This window comes from Cyprinus carpio, chromosome B2 (assembly GCF_018340385.1).
Source record: "Cyprinus carpio isolate SPL01 chromosome B2, ASM1834038v1, whole genome shotgun sequence".
Lineage (NCBI taxonomy): Eukaryota > Metazoa > Chordata > Actinopteri > Cypriniformes > Cyprinidae > Cyprinus > Cyprinus carpio.
Genome location: NC_056598.1, coordinates 6,976,292 through 6,989,956, shown reverse-complemented (window position 1 = coordinate 6,989,956; position 13,665 = coordinate 6,976,292). Strand labels below are relative to the sequence as shown.

At 36.3% G+C, this 13,665-nt stretch overlaps 1 protein-coding gene across 1 annotated transcript; it reads left to right on the top strand.

Moving 5' to 3' along the window:
- Positions 1-9,237: 9,237 nt before the first annotated feature.
- LOC109068063 (agouti-signaling protein-like) lies at positions 9,238-13,332 on the top strand. Its single transcript, XM_019084933.2, has 3 exons — positions 9,238-9,577; positions 10,983-11,059; positions 11,280-13,332. The coding sequence occupies exons 1-3, from the start codon at positions 9,442-9,444 to the stop codon at positions 11,463-11,465; spliced, it is 399 nt and encodes a 132-aa protein (XP_018940478.1). The 5' UTR covers positions 9,238-9,441; the 3' UTR covers positions 11,466-13,332.
- Positions 13,333-13,665: the final 333 nt, after the last annotated feature.

Genomic DNA, 13,665 nt, shown 5'->3' with positions numbered 1-13,665 from the left:
ATGAATGTGAGGAAAGCATTAGTTTCTGGCCTCAAGCTACAAAAACACAAATTAATGAGCAGCTAGAAGATGTTGTTGCACTAGAGCAGATTATTTTAATCAGTCTAAATATTTTTAAAATGAGTAACATTTACTTGACATTGAGAAGCCAAGAACTGTAATATAATAAGACATAGACATATCTTGAAGTAAGTTTATTACCCTTTTGCCAAATAGTTTATCTTGTTTTTAACATAAAACATGCTAAATGTTAGATTTGTGCTTACAATAAGAAAAAATGAATATGAAAAGTACTTTTTATACAATAGTTTATTCCAGTTTGTGAATTTGATTGGCTGAAGTGTTCAAGAGTGCTGATAATATCCATATGGGTCTCGCCAGAAGATGATGTCTCTCCAAATTTGCTCCCTCATTTTCATTCACTACTTCAAGTAGACTTAGTGAATTAATGTACTGTATAGGGAATACTGTATGTTGGTATAGGCTGCAATTTCAGATTGAAACCAGGATTTTTCACTGACTCTTTTTTAAAGCACATTGATTCTCCAGTAGATGCTGGCAAGCAGATTCATTCGAAACACTGATTCATTAATGAACCACCTCTAGATTTGTTGCCCTGAGACGCCAACAGCAGCTTTAACTTCATTTGGAACTATTATCAATGATGAAGCAAACAGAGAAAATACAACTGGCAAAACTGTGTTTAAGGCTGCATTTACAGTGGCACAAAAAAAAAAAAAAGAAATCGAAATTTGTTGCACATGTAAACACAGAAATTCAGATTTTTTTTTCACATCCATTCTGAGCCACTTCCAATTGTGTTTTTAATCTGACTTGCATTTAAACACATATTTGATTTCTCTTGGAATTCCAAAATGTAAGTTACCTCTCTAGGAAAAAGTTGCAAAATGAAAAGACTTACGAGGCCAAAAATGTGCAAAACAATAATAAGTTTATTGGGAGTTTAGGTTTGGGAGCTGACAAGGCCAAAAAAACAAACAAAACATTCCTAGGTTTTAAACAGAGACTACTACGCTAACTCACTCTCAGAAAAAAAGGTACAAAAGCTGTCACTGGGGCGGTACCTTTTCAAAAGGCACACCTTTGTACCTAAACAGTCCATATTGGTACACAAAATGTACATATTAGTACCTAAAGTGTACATATTAGTACCTAAAAGATACAAAAGTGTACCTTTTGAAAAGGTACTGCCCCAGCTTTTGTACCTTTTTTTTCTGAGTGTGTACCATACCCAAAAACAGAAATCCTAATTTTGAAAGTGCTGTAATCCAATCAGAACACAGCAACAATCAGCCTGCAGGAGCCAATCAGATGATGTTTCCTAGACCAACTGCAGACACTCTCGACACAATACAGAAATAACCATAGAACTAACCATAGTGTCATAAAAGGCACAATTAAAATGTGTATGTTGAGCCAATGGAAAAACCAGTCTGTGTTGTTGGTTCAATGAAATATTAGTATGGAGTAACTATGAAAAACACACACACACACACACACACACACACACACACACACACACACACACACACACACACACACACACACACACACACACACACACAAAACCAGTGAATACCTGAACTCATGATTCTGCAAGAAATGATATACCTACTTGTCAATTTGCACAGTTTTTCAGAATATTAATTAAAAGAAATATCAATCACAGTCATGCTGTAGATCTGAATATCAGTAATTTCTCACACAGTTTTGCTTTGTAAGTAAACCATCTTGTTTTAAGGAAATTTAGATATCTTTACCAGAAAAAAAATATACTAATTAATAAGGAAATTATTTTTTGTTGAGAAGCTGTGAAAATAGTTTTTCAAGCATGTTGTAATTACCTACTGCACTAGGCTAAAGCCTTTTCTATTTCTTGATACAGCTCTTCTATATTTCCTTCCTGAATGAGACCAGTGTGCAGTAATAGGGGGGCTGGGCTCAACTTTATAATCCTGAAATCTTTAACAAAACAAGTTTCTAGGAATCATTTTCTCCAACAGCGTTTCCTCTGTCGAGCCTAAAATGAGTTTGGTTAAGATGGAGATGGGACCCCAGATAGTTTTTGTTCTTTATTGAAACAAGATGCATTTGGCCATCTCCAGCCTAGAAATTCAAATAAGGCTTATGTTATTCTCTATTGATGTCCATCCAGAGCAGTTCAAATTCCATTTGTTTATTAGATTCTGATCTGCATGATTTCTAATTTATATGAGTTGGCTTGTAAGATTAATGTATTCTCTATGGTGGTTGTTTGTCATAGTTATGGAATTAAAGGGTTAGTTCACCCAAAAACTCACCCTCATGTCGTTTCAACCCCTTAAGATCTTTGTTCATCTTCGGAACACAAATTAAGATATTTCTGATGGAATCTGAGAGCTGTCTGACCCTCCCATAGACAGCAACGCAACTGAAATGTTCCCGAGTCCAGAAACATAGCAAGGACATCGTTAAAATAATCCATGTGACATCAGTGGTTCATCCGCATACGTTGTTTACAGGGTGATGCTGAGGAGATGAATTGTTGAATAAAGTCATTTTTTTATTAATTTTTTTCGCAAAAGAAGTATTCTCGTAGCTTTGTATAATTGCGGATGAACCACTGATTAAATTAAACTTCTGGGATATTGATCTGGTCAGTTACGTAGAGGGGGTTGTTAATTCATTTCAACTGCTTTGGTGTTAATAAAATTAACAACAGGTGCACTAGATGGGCAACCATTAGAAAAACCCTAAAACAGGAATGGTTTTACAGGTGGAGGCCACTGACATTTTTTTCCCTACTCATCTTTTCTGATTGTTTTTCACTAGTTTTTCATTTGGCTAGGGTCAGTGTCACTACTGGTAGCATGAGGCGATACCTGGACCCTACAAAGGTTGCACAGACAGTCCAACTCCTCCAGGATGGCGCATCAATATGTGCCATTGCCAGAAGGTTTGCTGTGTCTCCCAGCACAGTCTTAAGAGCATGTAGGAGATTCCAGGAGACAGGCAGTTACTCTAGGAGAGCTGGACAGGGCAGTAGAAGGTCCTTAACCCATCAGCAGGACCTGTATCTGCTCCTTTGTGTGCAAGGAGAAACAGGAAGAGCACTGCCAGAGCCCTACAAAATGACCTCCAGCAGGCCACTGGTGTGAATGCCTCTGAGAAAACAATCAGAAACTGACTTCATGAGAGTGGCTTAAGGGCCTGATTTCCTCTAGTGGGCTCTGTGCTCACTGCCTGGCACCGTGTAGCTTGATTGCCATTGAACACCAGAATTGGCCGGTCCGCCTCTGGCGCTCTGTGCTTTTCACAGATGAGAGCAGGTTCACCCTGAGCATGTGTGACAGATGTAAAAGGATCTGGAAAACCGGTGGAGAATGTTATGCTGCCTGTAACATTGTTCAGCATGACCGGTTTGGTGGTGGGTCAGTGATGGTCTGGGAAGGCATATCCATGGAGGAACACAGAGACCTCTACAGGCTAGACAATGGCACACATACTGCCATTAGGTATCGGGATGGAATCCTTGGACCCGTTGTCAGACCTTACGCTGGTGCATTGGGTCCTTGTTCCTCCTGGTGCACAACAATGCCCGGCCTCATGTGGCGAGAGTATGCAGTCAGTTCCAGGAGGATGAAGGAATTGATACCATTGAATGTCCTCCACGCTTGCCTGATCTAAATCCAATAGAACACCTCTGGGACATTATGTTTCGGTCCATCTGATGTTGCCAGGTTGCACCTCAGACTGTCCAGAAGCTTAGTGATGCCCTGGTCCAGATCTGGGAGGGAATACCCCAGGACACCATCCTTCGTCTCATTAGGAGTGTGCCCTGACATTGTCAGGCATGCATAAGCATGTGGGGGCCATACAAACTACTGAGTACCATTTTGGGTTGCTGCAATGAAATTTTCAGCTTTATGGACTAGCCTGCTGCATCCTTTTTTCACTTTAATTTTGAGTGTCTTTGAATTCAGCCCTCTGTAGGTTGATAATTTTCATTTCCATTAAACAATGTGGCATCTTTTCATTCCTAACAAATTACCCAGTCCATATCAGTATAGATATAAAAAATAAAATTTTACATCATAAAGATCAGACATTTACACAAATACAAAATATATATTTTTTTTATTTCTAATAAATTCTATTATATATATATATATATATATATATATATATATATATATATATATATATATATATATCCTACAAGCAGTTGTTAACTATGATGTTACTTTATTGCACCATTATACATTACATATATACATTATATATAAAATGTATTTTATATTATTTAGGCACTTACAGGCTATAGTTTGATGGAATGTTCTAATTCAACATGCCATGGGAAGTCAATTCAACTTAACTTAACTAATTAAATTAAACTAATTTTTAATCAGTCAATATAGCATTTGTTATGAAGAAACAACCACCTGCACATTTAGAACCAATAGCTACAACACGCCACAGTTGTAATACAAATCTATAGGGGGAAAAGTTTGACTCCTAACCCTAAGGTTGTGGGTTTGAGTCTCAGGCCAGCATTACCACGACTGAGGTGCCCTTGAGCAAGGCACTGAACCCCCAACTGCTCCCCGGGCGCCGCAACATAAATGGCTGCCCACTGCTCCAGATGTGTTTACGGTGTGTTGTGTGTGTTCACTGCTGTGTGTGTGCACTTTGGATGGGTTAAATGCAGAGCATGAATTCTGAGTATGGGTCACCATACTTGGCTGTATATGAAGTCACTTTTTTTTCTTTTTTAAAAAAGCCTAAAATAAAATGTGATAAATTCTGGTACAGGAGTTCATGAGTAGTTTAAAAAGATTTTAATATATATTAGTGCTGGTTCAAGACTGTTTTCTCCTCTTTTCATCAGTCTTTTTAGTTTATTTTCCTTTTTTAGATACTGCTCGACTTTTGTACTTATTAGTTTTGGTTATTATTCAGTTTTCCCCCCGGCAAACTACGCACCTGCATATAAACCAAGCTATTGATTAATGTCACATAGCAATATGTTTAATATGTTTGAGTATGTCTGGGATTGTTTCCACTGACATATGGCATCGCTTTACTGGGGCAAACTTTGTAATGCAAACTGTGTTCTACAAAGACTAAATGCTTAATATTGATTTTGTGAAAGAAGAAATGTTTAAAATTGTTGTTTCACTGGTTCATAGGACAGAGGTCTTGGTTAACTCTTATATTGAGCCATTACTCTTGTTTCACGGGACTTGCACCAGAGCACTTCACATCACAAGTGTGATGCTGTACCAGGTAATACCGAATATGTTTCCTTTTTAGAAAAGTTATGTAGCAACAGCCCTGTATACTGTAAGTATAGCCTATATATTAGGACTGGGCAAGTTATTGCTATATTAGTGTCTTAACGCATTAATTAATTAATACCTACAATTATTTTATCGCGCATACTGGATTGAGATGAGCGTCATCATGCATCTCAACCAATGAGAGCATTTGGGGTTGGTCTAAGACTTCAGCAGCGCTCACATTAACGCTCCTGATAGAATTATTTAGGCTAAGCCTCACCATTCACAAACTACTGTTCACTGTCATTTTTAACAGAAAAGCAAGCTTCGGCTGCTGCGTGCATGCCATGGCTCCTTTCACTAGCACTAAAAAGCTGATATCTCAGTTCATTGCGATCTCATAGCTCTGTTATAAAACAATGAATACATGCACACTGAATTTTCCATAATGTCTAGGCTTCGTGTGTTAATGAGAGGATTAGTGAGCACGCATTTTTCAGCACTGCACAAGAACTTTTGAGCAGTGAGGGGATTCTAACTTGAATAGGCTACCTTTGATTGGCCAGTGCATTCCTGAAATCAACAGATCTGTGATCTGGATAGCTGGCCAATCGGAGCACACCTTGCTTTTCAGACTGATGAGCCTTGTAAAAAAACCATGTGTGATCTACAATCTTGTCTCTGACATCCTTTGACAGCTCTTTGGTCTTGCCCATGGGGGTGGGAGAGGTTAGAACGGAAGATGCAGATTGTGTAGACAGATGTCTTATACACCTAACGAGCTGACATTAGGAGTACTGTAACTTCTTAAAGTGACAGGACTAATCTGTTCCACATGGGCACACAACCAATCTGTGGGAGCCAGAATTCTTGCTGGTTGGAAGGGGATCAAATACTTATTTCACTCACTGAAATGCAAATCAATCTCTAACCTTTATATAATGTGTTTTTTTCTGGATTTTTTTGGTTGGTATTCTGTCTCTATCCATTAAAATAAAGCTACCATAACAATTACAGACCCTTCATTTCTTTGTAAGTGGGCAAACTTACAAAAACAGCAGGCGATCGAACAAATATTTATATTTATTTTTATATATATATATATATATATATATATATATATATATATATATATATATATATATATATATATATATATATATATACAGTCCTATGTCATGTTCATAACGTTTTAAATATGGATATTTTTCTTACAAAAACGCATTGATTCACTACAGGAGGCCTTTATTCATTTTTATTAGTCCTTTTTCAAAATACCCCCAAAATGGTAAAATAAGAAGCTACAGTACACTGATGTAAAGCATCACTGGTCATGTGATATAAGAGATGTTTATAAGTTAAAGTTCTTGCACCTAATACATTTCTGTAACATGAGGGAGCCATTAGAAGCTTGTCAGCACATGTGCATTTGAAAGTATATTCTTGAACACTGAGGCACTTTGGGGCAGACAAGTATTACAGCATAAACCAAATTCCTTTTCTAAATAGGAAATACAATAAGAACGGCACAGCTCTGGAAGGAGATTTGACCATATGGAACGAAGATGGTTGAGTGACAGTTTGGCAGTGATGTGTGACACTGGTGGTTTTCTGAAAAATCAACGAACATAGTTCAGGCAGGCACTTGCATTCACTTGCATTTTATCAGGCATGAAAACTGCACGATATCAGGGATTACTCAAAACATATCACACAAGGGACTCCTGAAACCTCTGGGATGAGTATCTACACATGGTAGAGTAAATGTTGATACTGGGCTGATGGATAGAGCAGGGAAATGAGATAAATTACAACCAGAACGTGTGTTAATTTGTCTGGGGAAATGCATCGTTTGGCATTATTTACCTATTGCTTTAACTACAATCTGAGCTGACATGAATTTCACAAGTTTGTGCAAAACCTGATGATCATGTTATCAAGCATCGTTTTAGAAGACTCCACATTTAATTAGATTAGAGACCTAGAAATACTTAGAAAGAGACATAGAAAAACATTTCTTCTACATAACGCTTCATTGTTTTACATTTTTCCAAATGCTGAAACTTTTATCCCCAGGATTAAATGAAAAATGGTTTTTGATGTCATATGAGAATTTGGGATCCAGACCAATATCTTTAGATGTAACTATGCTGTATATCAACACAAAATGCATTTCCTTGCCAACATACTATAGAAAACTGCATTTTAACCTTATGTAACCAAGTTTATGGTGGTTTCAGATAGACTAAAAAGAACTCAGGAATGTTGATTACAGTGGTCATTTTGATCAGAAACATTGTGGACAAAGTGGAGTATCTATTCTGAAAAATTAACCTTTTTTTCTTTTACAAAAATTAAAATTTGCTGAAAATGTACTCAACCTTAAGCCATCCAAATTGGAACAGATTTGGAGAAATTTTGCAATATATCACTTGCTCTCCAATGGATGCTCTGCAGTCGTCAGAATGAGAGTCCAAACAGCTGATAAAAACATTACAATAATCCACAAGTAGTCCATCAAACAATGCCTTGTGATGTGAAAAGTTGTATATTTATAAGACAAAAAATCCATCTTCAATGCATTTGAACCAAAATATGAGTTCATAATCCATAATAATGTTTCCTCCAGTGGAAAAGTGCATCTTAAGCTGTATTGCGAATAGGGGACTCATATTTTAGCCAGAAGCAACAGTTTGAAGTTAAAAACACAATAATGACTTAAAAACTGAACTTGTGTGAATTATCATGATGTGGTACATTGGGTCAAAATTAATAGTTCCTAGCACTTGCTGAATAAACATTTCTCAGAAACAATATGCTGCAGGGAAATTATTTATAAAACTTTAGCTGAACCCAGCAAACCTGTAAAGTAAATCACTTTCAGATAACTCACTGTCATAGTGTTGAAATATCATATTATGAATTGGTGCGCAGTATCCATAATTCTAAACAGGTTGTATTAAAAGTGTGGGAACAAAGATTTATTTAGCATTACATTAGATTTATCAGGTGCTGTTATATAACATTGCAGTTTTAAATGGGACTGTTTGAGGTCACCTGGAACTAATTACAAAACGTGCTGCAGCTGTATTTACAACCAAAATTTATATACAGTAGCCACAGATGCCTCTTAAGCTATGAAAGAGCAATCTATGTAGCAATATTAGAAAAGAAAAGAAAATGCATTTTGAATGTAAATATTTATCCATCCTGACGCAACTACAACTATGATCTAATAGAAGCCAATTCAAGATACAATTCTAGAACGAAACACCAAATACACTTTTATGAATTAATTTATTGAGTATATTAAATAAACAAAAGTTCAGAAAATCTGAGTCCACCTGTTAAACACCTATCAAAAGCACAAAAGACCTGAACTTCTGGCGTTCCGTGTTATTAGTGCATCACGCTGATGGCAGCATCAGGCTTTGAGGATGCTTCTTCAACAGCAGGGACTGAAAAACTCATGAAGGGAGAGAGAAAGGCTGGAGGACAACATGCTGCGATCCGTACGAGGTCTTGGAGCTTCCACAGGACAGTGACCCAAACACACAGCAATTTTAAGGTTTCAGAAGTTTAGTGGCCCCGGCAAACCCAGAGTCTGCTCCTAATCTGTAAAATGAGTCTGAAAACTGCGCACAACAGTCTCCACTGAGACCGATGGAGCTGGAGAGCAAACAACTTCGAAGTCAAAACATCTTACAATAAAATCAAGCAACCTAAAAATGCACTTGATGGCTATTTCATGGCTTCATTAGATATGGATGATCAATGCAAGCATAGATAGTGTAGTATTCCTTTTTGATGGCTATTCATTTTTAATGCACCGCATTGATTTCTGTTGAGGTGTGTGTGTGTGTGTGTGTGTGTGTGTGTGTGTGTGTGTGTGTGTGTGTGTGTGTGTGTGTGTGTGTGAATGACTGGCAACACACATCACGTTCACGGAGCTGTGATAGATGAGTGAAATGCACAGACACACTTTGGCCGAATGTTGAATGAGGAGTGCTGTCTCGGAGTGGGCGTGGGTGAGTTTGGGCTTTATAAACGCAGCGAGTGGGCTTCAGCGCGGACCTCACTTGTTGAGTGATCTCTAGGAGGACAGTCTGACGCGAGCCTGACACACCTAAACACTCCGTTCGACCGGGAAAAGACGACGGCAATGATGAAAAGATTTGTGCTGTTCGTCTGCTTGTTCTTCACAGTCGTTCAGTCCATCACCTGCGAGGCGAACAGGATAGATGCGCGCAAAAAGCACGAAAACGACGTGGCGCACCACAGCTCTGCCACAACCGCAGGTAACCTATTTTATTTGAATTGAAATGAATAGAAAATGTAATAATTTAACCAGCGACCAGTATATAATGTTTCATTAAATATAACGATAGTTACAGTATATAACAAAATCTAAATATTTGCATGCATCCACATATTATTGTATTATAAAAAATAATTATATAAAAAAAAAAAATAGCCCATATATTAATTTAACCAGCAGCCTAAAACGAACATCTAATATTCAATTTATTGTGACTGTGTACAATTATATTCAATTATATCAAATTATAATTACTTAATTATATTAAATGATAAAATAGGTATATTTAAATTAAAATGAATAAAATATAGCAATTTAACCATCAGCCTGAAACCAGCATTTAATTTTAGATTATATAATGACAGTTTACTAAAGTTACAGTTAATCTTACAGTTACTATTATTACATTATATTATAAAAAGTAATTATATCTTAATTAAAATGATAATATATATATATACAGTATAATGCATATAGTTGTCTGTATGCATATATTGTTATATTATTAAAAAAAGTAATTGTATTTTAATTACAATAAATTAAAATATATAAATTTAACCATCAGGCTAAATCCATAATTTAATATTCCATTTAATGTAATGATAGTTACTACAGTTGTATCCATGTATCCAATGTTATATTATATTATTCATAAAATAACTATATATTTTAATTAATAGAAATATAATTATTTAACCAGCAGCATTTTATTTTCATTTAGTATGATGGTTACGGTTTAAAATGTAATGAGTATAGATTTATATATTGATAACCAGCTGATTAATTTAGTATAAGACTTAGATATATTAAATATTATTTATATCCACTATATTTGTAATGTTATACCTGATCTGCTTAACTTTAACTTTTATATTGCATTTGTGTGTTGTGTTGTGTTTGGCATGAGTTCACTCATGAATTAAGACATTTCACCATGCCTTCTGATGGTGTTTGATCGTTTACTACTGATCACATGACGTTAGATCATTCACTGTGCCACCTGACGACGTGTTGCTTTTCACACACACACACTGTAACCAGGCCAGTATAAACATGCTTTCCAAACACAAAGGCTTCTTTTCTTCTCTGGGATTTGCAGCTATCATCAACGTCACTAATGAGGCTTAGAAGAAAACCGATTTTTTTGCATTTTTCCACGCACAGTCTCTAGCATTCACTAGCCTGCACTCAGCAGCTCCAGTGAAAGGCTCATTATTTTCGTCAGGCGTCTCATGTGAACAGGCTGACGGGAAAATCTACCACTGTCTCTTTCAAGTGCCACCTGGGTTTCTTCCACTTAAGTGTGGAATGATAAAATGTGAACTCCCTAAAAAACACAAATGCATAAATGCGTCCTAATTCAGTGCATCTGTGCATCCCAACAGGAGCGTGGAGTCAGGAGAAGCCAAAAAGACTCTTTGCCCGGACTCGCTATCTGTCTCAGCAGAGACATCATGTGGTGGTACGTTCCACACATCACACCGTCTCCTTTAATGTGGACCCTAATACAACAAACCCAGCATTGTTCAAGTGGACTAATGCACATCTGTCCTTTTGCAAGAGCAAGAATATAATATTCCTTCTTGGAAATCGAGTTAATCCTTTTTACATTAAAAAGCAGAACTGTATTAGTTGTTCTTTACTCTGTTTATTCGTTTCTCATGAAAATATGTGTCCTCCAGAGACCTAAGCCCAGGCCTGAGGCGGTTTCTCCAGCCCAGACTCCAGCGCGGCGCTGCGCCGGTCTGATGGAGAGCTGCTCCCCGCTCACTCCCTGTTGTGACCCATGTGCTTCCTGCCACTGCAGGCTCTTCAACACCATCTGCCACTGCTGGAGACTTGGACACCTCTGCCCCAAGAAGACCTAATCACCCCAGACGCACATATATGGATCGGTGCTTCTCAGCTGCTTTCACTTTAGCTCTGCACATTGGACATCAAATGTTGTTTAGTGTACAAAAACAAAGTCATGGAAAGTTGCTTATTGGTTAGTTTATAAATATTTCGTGAAGTTTGATGGTATCTTGTTCCCAGCTTTCAACAATCCACCATACAAAGCCATTTTTGTTTGTTTTTTGGTGATGGCACATCTGTCTAATTTGACTCGCTTTTACCAAGATTGTGCCAAAATACTGTTTGAGTTTAGTTGCATACTTTGATTCCGTACAACTGGCATAATGTTGATTACCACAGAAATGATTTTAACCCAGCTGGTGTTTTCGTTAAAACAAGCAGAAAGCACAAGCACCACATCAAGTGAACGAAGTCAATTGTAAAAACAGAAATGTGAAGCTTGTGATTTTATAAAAGCTCCTACATCATTTTTTTCTGTTAAAATTTTTGTATTGGAGCGGTGAAGCTGTTGAAATCATTTTAATAGTCATTTAAGGTTTTAAAAAATTGAAAATAACTGTAGACAGAAAAGGTTAGTAAGTGACTGAAATCATATGAAAACAAATATTGTTTATGTGCGGTTGCATTACTGAACCAGTGAGTATTTCACCATTTACAGATTACCACCAATCACTTGTTTTTTGTTTTTTTGTTAATTGTCAGTGCAACACAAAACGTCTGCTTTTTTTTTTTTTTTAAAGAAAGTGGAGATTCATATTTGTGGTAATAAACGATGCAGTTGAATCTGGAATATTCCTTTAATAAAACGAAAACAAAGCATTTTGGTTACTCTTTACAATAAGGTTTCATAATATTTATTAAACTTAGTTAATGTTCATTTTTATCAAAAATCAAAGTTGTTATCTGTTAATATTATTAAATGGACCTGAGCTAACATGAAATAACAGATAACCTGTTTTTTTTTTTGGTTAACTAAGATTAATAAATGCTGTAACAAATGAACTGCTCATTATTAGTTCATGTTAATGAATGCATTGCCTAACTATAACTAATTGGACCTTATTGTAAAGTGTTGCATGCTTTTTTTCTCTTGCATTTAGCAAATATTTGTTCAGAACAGATCCACCATATGAGAAGCACTGTTATATAAAACACATGCAGCTGTGCACCAGCAGGATTTATACCTGTGCTTTTACACACTCTCATACTGCTATGTATAGCAAGCCATGGATCATACATGACATGTAACAGTACAGTGAATGTTTAACATCCATATGACTCGAGTTATTCGCTCTCTTTTTGCACCATGACACTAATATGTCTCGTTTGCCATCTGGATATGTTATTACAGTTAACTCTTGTAGAATTCATGCTGGCAAAGTTTCATTTTTGTTGTTATTCTCAATATTTTTCAACCCTTGTTAAGCAAGGGGCATATACTGTGTAACTTGTACAGAATCAATGTAACAGTGCCTAAAAAAAAGCTCATTTTAGGTGCAGTAAATGTGAATCTAATGTTATCCTCATACTGTGATCTTTTAATAATATGTTTTAAGATGCTTATTTCTACTATGATGATTCCACTGTCATGTTTCTGATTTCTACACACACACACACACACACACACACACACACACACACACACACACACACACACACACACACACACACACACACACACACACACACACACACACACACACACAAAGTTTATGTGGATGTCAAGTAGATGCTATTGTGGATGAAAAGCTTCTTTGAGAAAAGTTGTCATTATATATTTCTATCCACTGTCAGGTCATATTGACTGAATATTATTAGAAAAAAAAAGTAAAAACATGTTCAGTGTGCTTTCTTTGTATAATAAAAACATTTAGAACTGTATCATGGGAACTTTACTTTCCTCTATAATACTTCTTAAAGGAACAGTTCACCCAAATATGAAAATTTGCTAAAAAAGTTACTGAGTAGGTGAGTTTGTTTCTTTATCTGAACAGATTTAATTTAGCATTACATCACTTGTTCACTAAAGGATCCTCTGCAGTGAATGGGTGCCATCAGAATGAGAGTCCAAAAAACATCACAATAACCCACAAGCAGTGTAAGTAATCAAAAAGCTGTGTATTTGTAATTTTTAAAAAATCCATTATTAAAACTTGTTAAACTTGTTAAAAAAAATATAAGTTCTTTATCCAAAATATTACTTTCTCCAGTGGA